The 18,663-nt window shown below is 41.2% G+C and overlaps 1 protein-coding gene across 3 annotated transcripts in view; it reads right to left on the bottom strand.

Moving 5' to 3' along the window:
* CPED1 (cadherin like and PC-esterase domain containing 1) overlaps positions 1-18,323 on the bottom strand; it is a 155,040-nt gene extending 136,717 nt beyond the window's left edge. The window contains exons 1-3 of one of the 3 annotated variants that reach the window (XM_040595745.1): positions 18,078-18,323; positions 17,134-17,605; positions 4,802-4,988 (exon numbers count right to left, since the gene is read on the bottom strand). In XM_040595745.1, coding sequence (XP_040451679.1) covers positions 4,802-4,988; positions 17,134-17,382 — 436 coding nt within the window. In that variant the 5' untranslated portion in view covers positions 17,383-17,605; positions 18,078-18,323. Of the gene's footprint in view, positions 1-4,801; positions 4,989-17,133; positions 17,606-17,711; positions 18,046-18,077 lie in introns of those variants that run through there. The other 2 variants (XM_040595743.1, XM_040595744.1) reach the window with 2 other exon arrangements.
* Between the last annotated feature and the right edge of the window lie 340 nt (positions 18,324-18,663).

The raw sequence follows: 18,663 nt of genomic DNA, 5'->3' as shown, positions 1-18,663 counted from the left end.
TGAGGAGTTATTCATTCCTTGCTGCAATATCTAAGTAATGCTGTGAGACGCCACCTTAAATGCCAGACAGATCTCTTGACCTCAGTACACAGAAGGGCCAAGATTCCCTCAGATTTGCTCTCATGGGTCTGTTGTTTTACTCATCCCTTCCTGTTCTTGGAGCAGCTCCACCCAAGCACCACTCCCACATCTGCAAAAAGTCAGATCATCCTCATAGTTGCTGGAACCAGGGCTTAATTTACACAGCCAAGTACTTAGACATAGCATGCTCTTAAAATGGCAGGAAACAGAACAGAATTCAGTGCATATTGATAAAGCCAGCAAAGTGGAAATAGCTTCATATCTAATATTCTTTGTAATATATGTAAATTTAAGGTACATATTGTATATGATCTCCACTTAACAATCTCAGGTGAATGAATAGGACATGAAGCTGGTATTGATTTCAATGGAAATAAATATCAAGACTTACTGACCCAAGAAGTAAATATTGACCAAAGATAAGACAAGTTCAATACTTATCTTATGGAACAATAAATCACAAAAAAAAACCCCATCACTCAAAACAGACCAATATAGGTACTCTAACAATCTTTGTAATGGCATGGATAAAGCTTCATCTTCAGTGGATGTCACTCAAACTGCAAACAGAAGCCACAGTAAAGTTTAAATACTTAACCAAAGTGTTCTAAAAATAGGAAATGAATATGTAAAATCAATACTATGAAAATGGTTTATGATTCTTTTTTTGAAGCCACTCATTGCAATTGCAAAAAACTTCCATGAAATTACTAAATGAGCATTCTAAGGCAGCAGGGAGCACATAATGTTACGCTGCACTCAGCTTGCCAGCAGCCTGAATAGATGTGCTTTTTTCCATGGCCAGACTGACTGGTTATCATTAAGGTTAATCAGAATCTTCTCCATTCCAAAAGCTAGTGGTAACAACAGAATTTTGCATGTTATTGCAGAATGAATTATAAACTGACTGGTCAGATTTATAGCATAAAACTGCACACATTTTTCAGAGCCTGCAGTTTTCTGAGAATTGCATTAACTATTAGTAAAGGTGAAGAACTGAGAAATTAAGGAAATGCCTACTAAGGGGGAGTCACCGTTGACTAACGAGGCAGGCACACTGAGCCAAGGACAGAAAAACTGATGGCTTCAGAAAGAACAATATAAGTAGTTTGTTTATTTTAGAAGATGTCATCTGAGGAAAGTATGGAATTCAGGAAAGGTTAAGGCAGAAGACAGTAATGAGGGAATGTTATTTTTGGAGGGCAGAAATGCATTTTAGTGCAACAAATTTCTGAGATAGAACTTTCTTAGTAAAAAAATGTTGGCAAGGCATCACACAGCCATAGGGACCCACGGATCTTTACTGTAGCCCCAGAGATGAGAGGTTCTTGGAATGGAAGGGAAGAAGGCAGAGACTCTGGAAAGTATTTGGTAAGTTCTTCTCTGGTGTTTGCCACTCTGGGAGGACCTAAGCATAGTCTGAAGCCAGGTGGCTCATCCCACTCACCTGACAGAGAAGAACAGCTCTGTGCTGGGCTGAGGGAAAAAAGGCCTGTGGCTTGCGTAGCTCGGCACAGTAAACATCCCAGGAAAAAGCCAGGAGGTGTGGGGCTTTCTCACTCCTCCTTCTGATCCTTTTATTATTTTCCATGAGGATGTGATGCCAGTTTCAACACCCTCCAAGGCTGCAGCAAAAGCAGAACTGGAACCAGAGGCTATACCTCTATGAGCAGGGTCTCATATTTTAAGAAAACAGTGAGGAAGGAAGGAACAACACACCAATCACACCTTCTTCTGCCTAGCTGACAGACAAAAGTAGTGTACAATGGTACAGATGTGTTGGCCAATACAACCTGATAACTTCCTCAGCAGCTGTTATCCAACTTCTTTTGAACTGCTTGCTACATGATAGACTTACCACAGGTATTGGAGATACTGACCATGCTAAACCAATTCTACCCTAACAGGAGTGGCATGCCCAAGGTGGCAATCCCAGCTCTCTTCAAAACCTGACTATCCCATCATCTGCCACTAACACAGTACCACTATTTCCATCCTGGCAGCAGATTCAGACATGTTAAACCTTACAGCAACAGTGGCTCATTTAGTGCTGCCACAAAAGCAAGATGCAGAACTCAGAGCAGGCACAGGCATCATCAGTCCATGGGCTTTTCCCTCCATGTGGGTTTAATTGCTAAAGAGTGGTGAAAGCAGAGTTATATTTCATTCAAGCAAAGCTGCTTCAGAATTTACTGACAAAGCTATTTTTCAGTGAAAAATTAGGAGTTTGAATAATTTATGTTTTGCTGCAGAATGCATCTGTATGGCTTTTTCATAGGAAACCCATAAACCACAGTCTCTTTGGCACAGAAAAAAAAAAAAAAAAAAAAAAAAAAAAAAGAATAAAGGTATGCTTTTCTTTTTTATCCAACTACTTTCTGGTTACCAAAACTCAATATGTTTTGGATGGTCTTTAAGAAGTGAAAAATTTCCACTGAAGGAAATGGTTCTCTTGAAGTTTCTGACAGCCATGAACTCAACACAGTGCTGCAGCCCAGGTGTGGAGGATCTCTCTGTAAGTGTGCAGAGCTGTGACATTTGGGTTTCAAACAGGAGTAGAACTGGTCCCAAAATTAATAGCAGGCCAGCACAAAAAAGTTAGGAATGTTTTGTAGTGAATTTTTTTCCATATATGACTTCAGCTAGACTTTTGGCTCTCAGCCTTTCTAAACAAAAAATCCTTTCAAAATTAGAGTGAACTTTGAAAGATACACTAGTAAGACAGATTGCACAAAAATAAAAAACACTGGATAGAGCTGTTAAATAATACCAAGTAAGAAGGAATTACTCTTTTAATAGATTTTTCACAACACTCATGATCTGTGCTTCTCAGTCCATTATCTATATCTTTTTAATAGAGGCTTCAAGAAGCATATTTTTTAATAATTTATTACTGTCCTATTGGGAAAATATTATGACAAAACATAGCTCAAAATACCCTTCTTCAAAATAAGGAGTACTATCCCATCCAGAACAGTAACCCCCATCATCTACTGACAAAGAAAAATAACTTTGAGCATACCTTGTTTAGTTCTAAGAAAAGATCATTGGTTTGGTATGCAGACATGTTCTTTTACTTCTTGTTTTTAAAATAGAACTTTAAAGCTAGGAACTTACGTAACAGAGGGAATAGTTAAAGGCAGACGTATGTTGCCATGAAATGGAATTAGTAGTATCTTACTCTTTACCTTAAATTGGCAAGCATTTGACTTTTCTACATACTCTAACATCTGCTGGAAGCTGTAGGATGTTCCTGGAAAATACCTAAACCCTTTTCATTTTTTTTTTCTTTCATTACTGGAAAAATAGTGCAGGAAGTACTGGTGCTAGCCTGTAAAATATAAATACCCACAACTAAGCTGATTTCTGCAGAGGCAGTGTTCGGAAGGTAAAAACCTGTATTGGAGAACTTCAGGCTGAACTGAGCAAAATCTAGTACAGTCATTTTTTTTTCTAGGTGATAACTGAATTTGGCATACCCACTTCTTTGGCCATTTATAACAATTGTATTTCACAGAGATGGAGTGCACAGCCCCCAGAGATGCCATCTTTTCTCTGCAGTCCATCTGACATTAGTAAAGCTTGCAGATATGCTGTCTTGTCACTCTGAGATGGAAAGTACTCAAGGCAAGGAGTGGCTGAAAGGTGCCTATGAAACCAGGTTAAAATGAAAGAGTGAGGTAAAGATAATTTATATTTCTTGGTACAGCCTGCCAAGAAACCTGCATGTACCTCATTTTCAAGAAAGTTTCTTAAAGAAACTTGAAATTCATGGTGGAATTTTAAGCAGCAGCCTCAAGCATGCTAAGTAATTGTTTTTCAGCTGTGAAACTACTCTGATTGGTTAAAGCACAAAGCAAAACTGAGCTCTCTGCTAACCCCAGGAATGTATTGCAAGCCTGAATGATGCAAGCAGCACTCCCTTCAGCATCAGAAATCACCAACCACACAATTTTTCTTACTGACAGAATGGTGGACTGTATATTTTTTTCAAAGCCTTGCAGTTCTGAATTGACTTCCAACAGAAGACCAAACTAAGATTACAGTTTCAGTTCATACCCCTAAGGTGTCCAAAAGCACTTAAATATTGTCAGCATATATATAGCTGGTGTCCAAAGCTCTTCTGTTAAGTACAATATAACTAAATAACAAAGCTACAGCCCCTGTACAAGAAATAAGCTTCTTCAGTAGCTTGCTTTAACTGTGGAACAAATTTCAACAGGACCTAAGAACCAACAGTAATTTAACCCAGCTTCTCCTGCAATTGCAAAATGTACTTCTGTATTGTGTTCTTTAACAAGCTTTCAGAGCAAACAAAACACTACCGGAGAAAAAAGTGTACCTTCATGCATACAGCTTTTCTTTAAGAAAGAAAATTACAAAGAACCAAATGTAGCAAGTATTTGCTTTGTTATGAAATGTTCTACCGAAAAACATTCAGTTATATTGATGAAGTTGGTATGAGAAGTCATCAGGAAAAAAAACTGATCTGATTTAGTTGTCAAGACTATGACGAATCACTGCTGCATTTTTTTCACAGAAGGATATATCTAATGGAAGAATCATCTATTTGTGGAAAATCAGCTGCACAACTGGGAAGGGCTAGAATTTGGCTTCTATCCTTACATCGAGAGTTTATAAGCTCTTCCTCTGTGGAAGAACTTGGATCAATAGCTGATATTTAGTAATTAATGAATTAACTAAGTCAAATTTTTCTTACTGTGATAAGGGCCCTCATGCCTGGGATCTTCCATCAGCCTCCTGTTTTCAAGGACTGTGACTGTATATCCATGTTTTGTCAGGATCCGCTGACAGAGCTGACGGTCGCTTTCACGGTGGGCAGGAGGTGCATATACAACTGCTCTTCTCGTATGGCTTCCAAAGTACTGGAGTATGGAGTCATCAATCTACAGCAAACAATGCAAATACAATGGTTGTAAGATAGGACACTCCTCAGCAGTCTAATACACAGTTGTTATTTTTCACAAAAAGAAACTAGTAACTTACTGTGACAATCCAGGAAAATGTCATGGTATAATTAAGCATTTTCTTTATATCAGGGACTTCTGAGTGCAAATTTCATTTTGTTTGCCTCTCAATTTTTTCTGCCTTTATTTTTGACTGATATTGTAAGGGTTCAAAAGCTCAGGGTAGCAATGGAGGATCTCTAAACCATGGTCTTCCCTTCATCAAAACACCTTTGGCTGAAATCTGGGCTGCTCTGATGAGCTGGTAACAGTACTTGCCAGCTGACTTTGACTGTGGCTTCAGGCCGAGCTGTGGGTGATCTAGCAGAAAGGACTTGATGGGTCCCATGTAAACTGTTCCCAGGAATGTAGGTCCTGTGCATATGGTAGGGGCAGGGGTCAGAGTTCTGCTGTGCAGCATGATTAAAGAAAAAGTAAGAAGAGTACTGAGGTAGAAGCAAGCAGAGGAATACTAAACAGTACTGTAGATTCCTCTGCTCTAGAAAATTAAATGTGACCTTGTCGGTACCTTATTGCCTTACTAGTCCGACACGATCCAGCTCATAGAGAGACTTGTATATAGCAGCAAGTGGAAAGGTGTATGATGTCTCCAGTGAATCCCAAGGAACTTTTGAGTTTTCTACCATTAACTGTCTTCCTATGTACATAGCGAGTAGGGACAACGGCATCTAGACAAAACCCTACCTCTGTATAATAGGCTGGGATATGAGCTTCTTGCAAGAAAAAATGTCAAAGAGACACCAGAAACACACAGAGATAGTGTGAGCTTGACATTTTCTGAAAAGAGCAAATTACTGGGAAACTGTCATTGGGTCTTCGGAAAAGGGGGATAACTTATGCCTTACGTAAGTGTGGTGGGCTGACCCTGGCTGGATGCAGGTGCCCACCAAAATCACTCTGTCACTCCCTCCGCAGCTGCACAGGGGACAGAAGATACAAGGAAAGGCTCCTGGGCTCAGATAAGGGCAAGGAGAGATCACTCACCAGTTACTGTTCATGGGCAAAACAGACTCGACTCGGGGAAAATTAAATCAATTAATTACCAATCAAATCAGAGTAGGAAGTAAAAACTAAAACTTAAAACACCTTCCCTGCATTCCTCCCTTCTTCCCAGGCTCAGCTTCACTCCCAGTTTCTCTACCTCCATCCCCTGAGTGATGCAGGGGGACAGGGAACAAGGGCTGTGGACAGTTCCTCACACATTGTCTCTGCTGCTCCCTCCTCTGTAGGGAGGGGAGGACTCCTCAGATTCTTTCCCTGCTCCAGCGTGGGGTCCCTCCCATGGGAGACAGTCCTCCATGAACTTCTCCAGTGTGGGCCCTTCCCACAGGCTGCAATTCTTCATGAACTGCTCCAGCACGGGTCCCTTCCACAGCGTGCAGTCCTTCAGGAACAGACAGATCCAGCGTGGGCTTCCCACAGGGTCACAGCCTCCTTTGGGCATCCACCTGCTCCAGCATGAGGTCCTCCACAGGCTGCAGGTGGATATCTGCCCCACCATTAACTTCCATGGGCTGCAGCGGAACCTCTTCTCTGGTGCCTGGAGCACCTCCTCCCCCTTCTCCTTCACTGATATTGGTGTCTGCAGAGTTCTTCCTCTTACATGTTCTCACTCTTCTCTCTGAATGCAGTTGTGCAGGTTTGGGTTTGCTTGTTTGTTTGTTTGTTTTTAAATATGTTATTCCAGAGGCGCTATCACCATCACTGATGGGCTCAGCCTTGGCCAGCAGCGGGTCTGTCTTGGAGCTGGCTGGCATTGGCTCCATCAGACATAGGTCAAGCTTTTAGCAGCTTCCCACAGAAGCCACCCCTGTAGCTCCCTGTTACCAAAACTTTTCCACAGAAACCTGATAAAATAAGGCATAAAACCAGGATGCTCCATGTCGGACTATATGGAATAGTCTAGCTGTTCTTTTGCAATAAGAACACCCTTAACAGACAAGATTTTCTTTTGGTGAAAAGTATTTGTCTTTAGCATTGAAACATATGTGCCTGTAAGGGATTAAATTCAGGACATAAAATCAGTTCTTGGCAAGTTCATGAATTTCAGCCTAGCAGTAGTTAACAGTAAAAACTAAGTTATTCCATAAATTCTAATTTTAGTAAGCTTATCATTGGAGATAGGAAGTGCTACACAAACAAGGCACCACCATTTCGTGCATAGTAGACCACACTGAAAAGAGATAGATGTGTTGATATAAACAAATGTCATTCAAGATGTGTCCAGTTGTTTATAGGCCTGGGATCTAGTGATAAAGTCCCTCTTCTCAGCAGTCTGTTCCCCAACTGCAGGATGCAGTTGTAGATTATGTTTGGCTGAAGCATAAGCTTCTCTGCAGCAGTGAGGAGCACAAATTATTTCAGAGCCCTGAGCCTCTAATGCCACATTTGCTTACGCTCTCAGAGCAGATATCCTTCATGGAAAGGGTTAGCATCATCAATGTGGGGACCCTGAAAAATACCTTAATATAATGCTGTCAGTCTTACGTATATATTTGCTAAATGTTCAACCCAAAACCACTTTAGACCCTAGGACATTCAAGTAAAGGTTGATCACATGCTGGCTGGAAGAAGCACAAATAGCACAGCATGAAGTCACAGGAACCGTGTTAGGTAACCTGCCAGGTGTCCTTCCCGGTGTCCCAGTGTTTTTAAAACACATCAATCAGGCAGCAAGCACAGTGTCAGAGTGTCTCTGATCGCTCTTCCCCAACACGGGACCCACCATTTTTTCCCTTTCTGCTTTCGCCCCTCCTTTGTCTCCTCTTATCTTTGCTCTTTCCTGCTCTCCTGCAGCGCCAGCAGCTGCTGGCAGCCCTTCCTCTCCATTTCCCTCCCTCCCTGTTCCTAAAGCCAGCCCTTGCCACAGCCCCCTTCCTGTTCTCCCTCTCCCTCCTCTTCCAAGCAGTCCAGCCAGATGCTTCCCACTTTCACTTGCATCAGGAAAGAAACTTGGAAGATAGATAGAGACCTCTCTTGCTTTGTTTTGTGAGGAAATCCAATTTTCCATCCCACATGTGCTGCAAGGCCCAGTGTCATGGGGTGAACTGAGGACATGTAAGGAGCACAGAGGGGCTGCAGCCCAGGACACACTCCTGTTTGGTTTTAGATGGTGATTATGGCTTGTCCCTCTCCCATTCCTCCCAGCGAGGTTGAGGGCACTTGCTGCCTGCTGTGAGGGTCCTGCCCCAGACCTGGTGGCACTTTGTGCGTGCCCTTCCTCACTAGCAGTTACCACACTTTCATCGTGCTACCAAAATACACCTTCACAAAAGCAAAGCCTCCTGCAGTGTCACTCCTTAAGTGTTTTGCTTCAAACAAACCTTGAAAGCTTCTGTCTCAAATGCCCCGCAGTGACTTTATTTCCCGCTGTGGGCAGTACTCCAAGGACAGCTCTCCCAGGGCTCACCCCGGCCTGGCCGCCGCCTCACAGCCCACGCCTGGCGCAACTGGCCTCGGCGGCCCTGGGTGCCATCTGGGCCTGAGGGCCGAGCTGTGCCCCCCGACTCTCCTTCTGCCTGGCTGGGAATGCACGGGGGGACAGGAACCACCTGGCCTTGTGGTGTCCCAAGGACCCCAAGCACCCCACGGGGTCAGCCTGTGCCAGCCTGTCTGCAACAGGGTTTCCCAGGGGGAAAGAAGCTCTCCCTCCCACCTCCACGTGAACACCGATGCAGATGGCATCTTCCCCAGTTCCCCAGGAATTAGCAGAAATGTTTACAATGCTTTAGTTTGGCAATGGCAAATATTCAAGAGTACACTGATAATAGCACAACAAACAAAAAGAAACAGGAAGTTCAAGTGGTGGCAGTAACCTAGGTCACTTCCACAAAGTTAAACAGCCCTGGGAGATTCCACGGGGCCCTTGCAGCAGCTGTCTCCCACTGGGTGACTTGCACAGGCTTGCGATGGCCCTCACACGCAGAGCACACCACCAGCTGCTCCAGAGGCCTTTCCTTGGGACACACAGCCCAGAGACACCTAAAAATCCTTCAGGCTGCCAGTGTCCGAGGCCTCCTGGCACAGGCCTGGCTAGGGACACAATCGCCTGATCCCACCACCCAGGCGCTAGACGTGAGGCGATTTTAGCCACAGCTTATCCCAAAAAGCCACGATGGGAACTCTGGGACACAGAGACAATTCAGAGTCCTAAATTTAACAGCTTGACCTGATGTCTAATCTGGTACTATTAAATAATATGAAGTAGCTCAAAACCTTTTACGGTGCTTGCTTGAGATCCATGTGTTCTGTTGCCAGATTTATTTCTTCTGCCCTTTCCTTTCAGAGCTATTTGCAGTACAGGTTACAAGATGCAATGTGTCCTCTCTGTTTTCTTGCCAAGCCAGTGCACTGGAGGGTGGGTTTGGTTTTTTTTGTTTGTTTTAAACTACACATTAACTACACAGAATTTTTAAAAATTCTGGCCCACTGCAAACTTGCAGCAAGTGATTCCATAATTTTTTCCAAAGCTCTATATAAAATGCCTTACATCACTGGCCATGCTGATCTAGTTACTACTGGATGTTTTTCAGAATTTCCAATATTATAGCAATAGCAGCCATGTTTATACACTTGAAGAGTCTGCTGGCTTTAATAAAATGTTTCTCAATCATAAAAATGCAGTCTGAGCAGAGAGCCGGTATAAAAGAAGCAGAGTGCAATAGCTGAAAATAAGCTGTTCACATATTTTGATGTTTTATGGTTCTGATTGTATTTTTGCATTCCTATAACTTTAATGTACAGCAGTCTTAGATAAAAAAAAAAAGTATCCATGGGACTTTGACTCTGTGAATAATTGTTAAATGGTCAAATGTTTTCATGTCCCAACTATTTTTTTAGCTCTTCCCCAGTCTGAAGTTTCAGGCTGTTTGTTAGCAGGTCAGTTTATTAGAGATTCAATACACCTTACGTGAAAGGGATTAGTAAAGAACATCTGTGGCCCATGTCTTACCTAGAGATTAGTGTGACTGTTTCCACAGAAATTAATGAGGCTTTACAGCAGAGCTGAGATTTCCCATAAGATTTAGGATGAGGCCTATGTCAGCTTTGACATGGTATACCTGCTCTTACAGCTTGCAAACAATTGCACTTAGCTGAGTCACTGACCTTATTTTAGAGCAACAGGCAGTTACACTGATGATCCACAGCCTTAACAACTGGTCTAAACAAACCACAATGGGCTGAAAACTGAATAAAACTGCATAAAAATGATATTTTTAAGTTTTGTTTTCCATTTATAAAATAATATGCAAAACGAAAACAAATCAAGACTCAAAAAATTATGGATTTTTTAAAAAAATTATCAAATCAAATGTATATTCCTCTGGGGTTTTAACAAACAAGATAAGCAACCCAGTTTATATATGAAAGCTCAAGAATTACGTAACCATCCTTGTCCAACTGAAAATAGATATCTATTATCGCAGTTGCAATTCTTAGTTCTGTCGGTCTACAAGTTCCACATAGCTGTGAAGTTCTCTGTTACAGAGAAAATGTGTTGACATTTTCCTAATTTTCTAGTCAGTTATCTAATTCTAGTTTATGAATGCCTAAGATATAACTGATTGTATTAGTCTCTGAAACTTTCCTCTGATGTATGGAATTTCTGGGTTGTTTCAAAAATCCAAAACTTGGTCAGTAACTGAATTTTATAATATATAATTACTGTTGTTGTTTTGGCCAAGAAGAAAATAGCGAAGATATTTCAAGCTGAGGAGAGAAAAACAGTTCTTTGGCATTTTTTCAGATTCCAAGAAGATTGCATAATTCCATAAATATTGATGCATTGTCTCTGCCTGGCAAGGAAGCAAATATACAGTTTGAACTGTTGCCATAGAATTTCATTGACCATCACTTCAACTGCAGAAATAAAATTCTTCTTTCTAACATAATGGCCCGACTCATGTCTGCCTAAGCTCCTCTCAGGAAAGAACTCAAAACCTGTGAATAATCTTTTCAGCTACCCAGTTCTGGTGGTGTTAGTCCCTTCGTTGCTTCGTTGTTACTCTTTTATAGCAAGTTAGCCAAGACTGTTAGTGTCTTGCCCAATAGCTTCAGTAACTTGACTGCAGCTGACTTCAACCGCACTGCTTTCTGCAGGTACTGGGCTGCTGCAAAAGAGATATATGAACCTCTGTGCAAACCGAAAGGCCTTTGTATGAAAGGAGAGTGCAACAGAAATACCATGAAAGAGCACCAGCCTTATACAAACAACACTGGCACTACTAGCAGTATTCACAGGCACTGAACTGCCTAAACCCCCATCTAGCCCGCAAAGAAAGTGTCGATCTACCTTTGCTGCTGGATACCACCTTGCACAATAACATTACAAAAAATCCTTGAGTGGGACTCCTAGAAACTACCACACTAATATTAAACAGCATTCATAAGAAAAGGGAAAATAAAAATATAGCATGTGGTTCTAATGTCCCAAGTCATTCATTTACAGGACTGTGCAGGCCTTTATTAATTCCAAATGTGACTTTTAAATTCGTTTTCATGTTTGCATAAAATTTCATAGAAATAGTAAGTTGTTCATACTACAGTTATATTTGAAGTACACATAGCTCCTGTATCAAGAAGTAACAGAGAAGTTAATTTCCTGTTTCACTTTCTGGAGTATATTTAAATGTGTTGGCTTTATGTTTATTTGCTAATCAGAAAAGACTGCGTTGTAGACTGAAATGGTTGGAATGTAATTCTGCATCCAATTGTTTGCTGAATAAGTACAGAACAAGCAACTAGATTATTGGCACTACTTTGATGGCTGGTTTCTGATGACTTCATAAATGCAAGAGCAAAACTGGAGTTATTTGCATAGTCATCACCAGCACTCTGAGCTGGAAGTACAGACCTGTTTTATCAAAATGCCTTTGCTTTATTGTTTGCGTGTAGTTCACAGTACCAACTGCCTTGTCTCGAGAACAGACGATAAGCCAATCCTAGCATCTTATCAAAACAGCTACTTTTGAGGAAAGGGTTCCAATGAAGTGCATGAGTTACATTCTGCCTCCATTTCCCATTTGCTGCTGATGCACCCTTCTCAAATTCCTTTCCTGCAAAGTCTCCACCCAGCCCCCTTTTCCTGATTGCTACCACAGTAGCCTTGCCCTTTATCACCAAAATATCTCTAGCTATCTGTGCAGTAAAAATAGCCATTTCCTCACTGCCTTTTGCATTTTACATTGAAAAGGAGAAAAAAATTGTCCTGCTTTCATAGGGTGCAATGTGAATGTGGTATCATTCCAAGGAAACCAGTTGCTGATACCATACCATCTGTCGATTGCTTTCTATTGACAGAGGTTTCATACTAGCAAACTTCTTTGTTCTTTTGTGAGAAGAGTGCTCATCGCCCTACTGTATTCTATAAAATAAATATCCTTTGAAGATTAAATTTACTTTTAAAAGTATCAAACCTTCTTATGCATAATGTAATCTTTTTTTAATCCAGAGCTCTCACCACACTCCATTTCTGTGTAATAGCAAAAATCACCCCTTTTCATTCTATCACCTAGCTTAATTTCTCCCTTTTCACATATTTGCATTTCAAAAGTTCCCACTAGCTTTGTCTTCTTTTCTCTCCATTTCCATTCCCATATCCCTTTCTCTTCCCCTGCACAAATCCAGCCCTCTCTGTACACAATCTCTTCTGTACCTTCTGAGGATACCATACTTTGTAGCCATAGCTCCCCCACTCTACTTTGCACATCTGCTTCTTTTCCCTGTGCCTTCTTCCATGATACTCCTCTCCTGCCCACTTCATTCCCTGCTTATTCTTCCTGAAAGAAGTACATTCCATCCAAAAAAATCAACATCCCCCCCCCCCCCCCAATATATGCCTACAGAGGGTGAGGTTAATCAGATTTGTTTTAAATGTCTGCATTAAGTCATGATGAATTTTGTGTTATTTCCATTGACTATGAAGTCCAGCTTTCTGGCTCTGACTAGATACAGTGGAGCACTCAAGTAAAGAGAGAATGATTCCACTCTGGATGTCCAGAGTCCTAAACTTCTAGTTACAATTTCTCAGCTTTTCAGTAATTTTACTCCCAATTTTCAAATATAGGTACCTGGGCCTGTAACCTGTGCAAGATGTTCAACTGGACCTTCCTCCAGATTTTAGGATTAAAACATGGTATTTCTCTTAAATTTTTTTTCTTCCCTTCCCCCCCCCTTTTTTTTCTATATGGTATCACAGGTATGGCCACATCAAGGTCTCATTATCTTGCATCTTTCATACTGTCCACTCCCAGTAAATTATATCCTATCCTAATTGTTAGAATGAAATCATAAAAATAAACTTTTCTCATTCTTCCTGTTTGCTCACCTCATTATACTCCCTTTTGGAGATACAACTTTTATACCAAAGATAAGTGACAGATTGAGGACCCTGGGATTTAAGACAGCTTTTTTTCACCATAACTGTTATACTTCATTTATTAAGATGCCAGCCTCACCCACTCGTTAAATTCTCATATAATCAGCTGCACATCTTGTTGATTTTCTTTTCCCAGCTGGCCTTAAGTGGACAGGAGATGTGAAGCATGGCTTTTGTGATTATACAGGAAAATCTCCTTCAAGACCCATTTTAACATTTAAAAACCTAAAATTTTTTATACATTGGCCATCGTTAGAGAGCTAGTGTGCTGAAACAGTGCCTACCACATGAACAATACTGTATCACTGCTTCTTCCCAACAGCAGAAGTACTATGGCTACCTGAGCAAAATGCACTGCTGCGCAGACACACCTAAGCTGGCTCTGGCAAAACTAATTCAGAGAGCGGAAAGAAAGCGTAACCAGCTAATTAGCTCTTCTCAAAACTGGCTGAGAAGCAGGGAAAGATTATTTCAGATGAGTGTAACAGTTTTACATCTGGCTGGTACCAAAGTATTTCTGTCACAAAACCATGCCAGGAAAACATACACACAGGGCTTGTACGGGCTTTTTTTGTGATACCTATTCCAGTTTTGATGCTACAGTACCAACTCCTTACTATACATATTTGCAAATATTTCATTATGCAGGAGGTAACCATACTTGGCTAAACCTGAAGACAGCCTGCTGCTGGATGTGATATCACCCTCTAATGCCTTTAATGTTGGAGATTCAGAAATAAGCCTTCTATTTTTCATGCTACGGATACTAACATTTAATTTTATATTAGAAAACGTTGACCTTCGTTCATGTGAAAATAAGTCTATAGGACCAGCTCTCCAAAAGCTTCTAAAACTCCTCTAACGTGTGATACCTGAGAGAGAAGTACTATGAGCTCTGTCAAGTTTTCCAGGCTATGAAATCTGCAATTTTGCAATTTAAAAAAAAAGACAGTTTGTACTATGTGCCTGACAGTAATGGCTCTGTCCCAGGGAAAACTGGCAACTTCCAGCCCCATGCTTTTACTGCATTTGTCTGGAACTTTCCCTTCCGAAATGAGACAAATTTTGCAATCAAAGATGCAGTGGCAAAGCTGCACTTTTCCTCAGATCTCTCCCTGTGCTTCTCCCAATGGCTCATAAAAGGTGCCAGCTTTTTTTAGGCACATTGTGTTATGCATACTCTAAACGAAGAAAGTATCAGACTTTGCAAGGGGATTTTGCTTACGCAATAACAATCATAACCAAATTCTCACTGCAGGCTCAACACAATACTGATTGTTTCTCTGAAGGAAGCAAGAATTAAACTGCCCCTACCCAGTCAGAAGAGGTTCTGCATTGTGACAGATACTACGGCTTTAAACCCAGGAACACTGGGTGTTATCTAAAGAATATTATCACCAGCAGGGTCTACTTTTCCTTAAAATTTATTCATGAACTTTGATTTCATAAGTCATGTTGCAGTGTTTGCTTTAAGTCACTAAGTGCACAATAGATGCTTTTTAATAAATTTGCTTGCTGGACTATTTATAGAATAAGAATACATGTATGACTAGTTAATTAAAATGTTAATAATTTGGACTATATTTTGAAGTATTTTTCTATATTCATATATGAAGATTTAAATCAGAGCTTTAATGAAAACTTGTTTCCAAACTAGCTACTGTGGGTGGGCACGTGACTATAAAATAAAACAGTGGAAAGTTTCAGCCATGGCATCTGTCTTAGGTGTTACTGGGTACCAAATAAAATCAAGCAAGATAACATCCAGCTATCTGAATAAGCAGTGGGTGAAAACACACAGTCCAAGAACACACTTTCAAAGCAAAGCAGTAGAGATTTTTGGAGAAGTTTGTCTTTACTGTCCCCTGAAATTATTTTTCAGCCCACACAACCAGCAGAGTATTCTCTGGAAACAGAGAGCAACTTAAAAGTAACATCCCAACATGTGCAAGACATTTTGTTCAGCACGCTTTAGAGGAAACTTTCAAGACAAATAGTGAGTCAGCTATGGGTGGTCTTCAGAACTTGAAGAGGAATGTGTTGGGGTAGCACAGCCCTGGAAAACATACCTATAAGGGTTAACATATGCATTTACATCTGTACTATAGGTTCAGCATGTGTGTGTGACAGTCACATCCAACCATGTATGGTGGTGGGTAGTAAGTACAGCATATTGTAAAAACAGAAGCTTCCTTCTCATTTCAAACACCCAGCACACCAAGTTCAATGTCAATCTGCATTTCTCTCAAGAAAATTGGGAAAGAAATTACAGACATTTTCAGCCTAACAGCATACTAGCGAAACTTTGCCATTATTTCACCAGTTCTTACAGACTTTAAGTAGCCCAAGGTAAGATACGAGATGTTCTTTGCCATTACAATAGCAATGAGTAAAAAGGAATGGGCTGTAAGTGTTGAAAGCTGTAACACAATGCAACCTGCATCTGTCAGCTATGCTTATTTTCCTTTAAATTGTAATTACACAGGTCACATTGTGGAACAAATCCAAATCTGGGTACCTAGTGTACTAAAAGGTCATTAAAATATAAAATTATGACGAATGTGGCATAGGGTAGATTTCTGTAACTGATAAGATAAATCTCTCTGACTTTCACAAGAAAAAAACCCATTTTTTAAGACTTAAGGTTAAAGAGCTCATGCTGAAGTTACTTCACATACCTGTTTTTGATTGTTGCAGAAGATGCACTTTACAACTGCTCTCCTAAAATCAATATTGCTGACCTTTCAGACTGTGAACCCTGTCTAATCAAAGCAGCAGCCTTCTAAATTTATTTTTTAAATTTAAACTGCTTTATGTGGATGCTGTCCATAATCCCTGAAGTCACAGATTAATGTTTATTGTTGTTTATATACAGTTGTATATAAAATGCCAGCATAATGACGATTGCATAGTGCAATGTCTGCTGCATTATTAGCAGCCTTCTATAGAACTGAAGAAAACCTGAAACATTTGTGCTAGTGCTGATCACATTTCAGAGCAAAAATAACTACCTCATTCCGGACCATTTAATAAACCACATTTTCCAACTAACGGTGTCTACATTTGTTAGGTTTTAACACCCAGACTAGGAAACTTACACAAAATAAACATGAGGTCAGGTAACCTAAGGACAAAGTAAAAACTGTGGGACAAAGATTCCAAAGTAAATAGTGTGATTTGAAAATGTGAAAAGTGTTGGGTTTTTTTTTAAAGTAAATGCAGTCAAATTCAGCTTCTCGGCAGAACCCCAGCAAAATTCAAAACTGACCAGCAGATAACTAACACAGGGCAGCTGCAGTCCTGGCGCTAAATTAACAGCCTCAGTCACTTCCATGAAACCCCACTGGCTCCTGATTTATGTGCCTGTACTGTAAAGCCTCTGAACTAATTCCTAAAGCCAAAATAAAATATGGTCTGTGCAACAAACTGAAATCTCCCTGGAGTCACAAAGCAATGCCATGTTACAGTCAGATTTCAGGATTCCTGTGTTAATAACACCACACTGAGGAGCTGGTAATGGAGATGCGCTTGCACATATGCCACTGTCATTAGATCATCCATTTGTTTGTATACAGATCTCAGACTTCCAAGCTTCAGCTAATTTTAGCTGGACTCAGATGATCCTGCCAGACTCGCTACCCCTTGCTTTGCTAATTATTGCTCAGCACTCTGCTCCAGCTGACTTACCTTTTTCACTGTCTGTGAATTAATGCCAGGGAGGAAGCAGTGAGTGTTGCTTGGGGAGACCTTGTATCTTCCTTGCTGTGTTTTAGTCAGTTTGTTGGGTGCAACCCCATTAACCACTGCCGAAAGGATGCTGCTGGTCATGAGAGGAGTCAGGGTCTGGCAGAACAGACAGATGGCCACCACTAAGGCCAGAAGGAAGGGACGAGGGCGACAAAGCCTGCGGCACCTGGGGACTTGCCCACAAACCATGGCCTCTTTGCCGTCCTCACTTCGCCCTTCGCCACATTGCAGGTGCAGTCCAAGGAGCCACGTCTTGCCAGGCTAAAACAGTCAAAGGCATGCTTTACCCAAAATTAGCGAGACTTTTCCCCATTTCTGCTGCTGAACACTTTCCTGGTGCCTGGCAAGAAGTCACGAGTTCCAGAGGAGCAAAGATTTGGGAAGTAACCTCCCATGGGGTTACAGGAACAACCTGTGAAAAAACAAGAAGTGAGAAATGGCAACCAGCAGCATGCCATGGGCTGTTCTGCAAGGAGCCGTGGCGAGCTCTTCCACACCGTGCTCTCAGGAGAACAGACCTGCCAGCAGACAGGTGAGGAGCAGAAATCTTCACTCCTTTTTCAGAAGGAACTACTCAGTCGCAAAACAGCATTCAAGAAAGCAAGAGGTTAAAGTTTAACACGTCCTGTCCACAGCTGAAAAGAATAAGAGAGTGTACCAACTTCGTGAACAATCATTTGCTATTTTTTTCTCTCTTGCATTCTCAATTCCCACTTTGTTTTTACAGTTTCCTTCATTCCAGTCCTTTTAAATTGCCTCCTTCCTGTCAGCATGCACAGCTTTCTCTCTGAAAGTGATCATTTATCTGAAAACTGACAGACTATGAAGATTTTCATTTGCATTTGTTTTGTCCAGATTGCAAGTTCAAAGTTAGGTTTACTTACTCGGTTCTTATCCTGTTAGAAGTTTTCCATTCTCCTCTAATGGGCTGCTGATTAAAACCACTTGGAACAACCCTGGCTCATGATCCCAGCTCGTCTCGCACACTCAGAAGGCAGGCACACGCACATACACACGCCATCTGAAGCCAGTTGGACCACAGATTTCATATAAATAAAGGCTGGACTGCTCAGAGGGTGGGGCTAAACTAGCTCTGCTCTGAGCAGGCACGGCGTTTGGAGACAGCCTGAGGTCTGGATGGGGAACAAGAGTTGTCCTTGCTCACACCGCATGCCTTGAAGCCACCATCACTGCAATTTTTAGAAAACTGCTGTTACAGCAATCAGTCTAATTGAAACAATATTAATAGCTTCCAGGCAGTAGAAATCTGAGCAGCACCTGCAATATTTTAATCCAGATTAACAAAAATGTTGTAAAAGGAAGCAAATTTTCTTGGACATCAGCGTCACTGACAAAGCAGTTGTCAGTAATTTTCCGTAGTAGATATCTCATAGCAGTGTATAAATAAAACTTCCTACTGATGTCAAAAAGGGAAAGAAAGGAGGGCGGACAAAAATACTCCAATGAAAG

This window comes from Falco naumanni, chromosome 5 (genome assembly GCF_017639655.2).
Source record: "Falco naumanni isolate bFalNau1 chromosome 5, bFalNau1.pat, whole genome shotgun sequence".
In the NCBI taxonomy this organism is placed as follows: domain Eukaryota; kingdom Metazoa; phylum Chordata; class Aves; order Falconiformes; family Falconidae; genus Falco; species Falco naumanni.
Note: the sequence above shows the minus strand (reverse complement) of the source record. Positions and strands in the feature narration are given on the sequence as shown.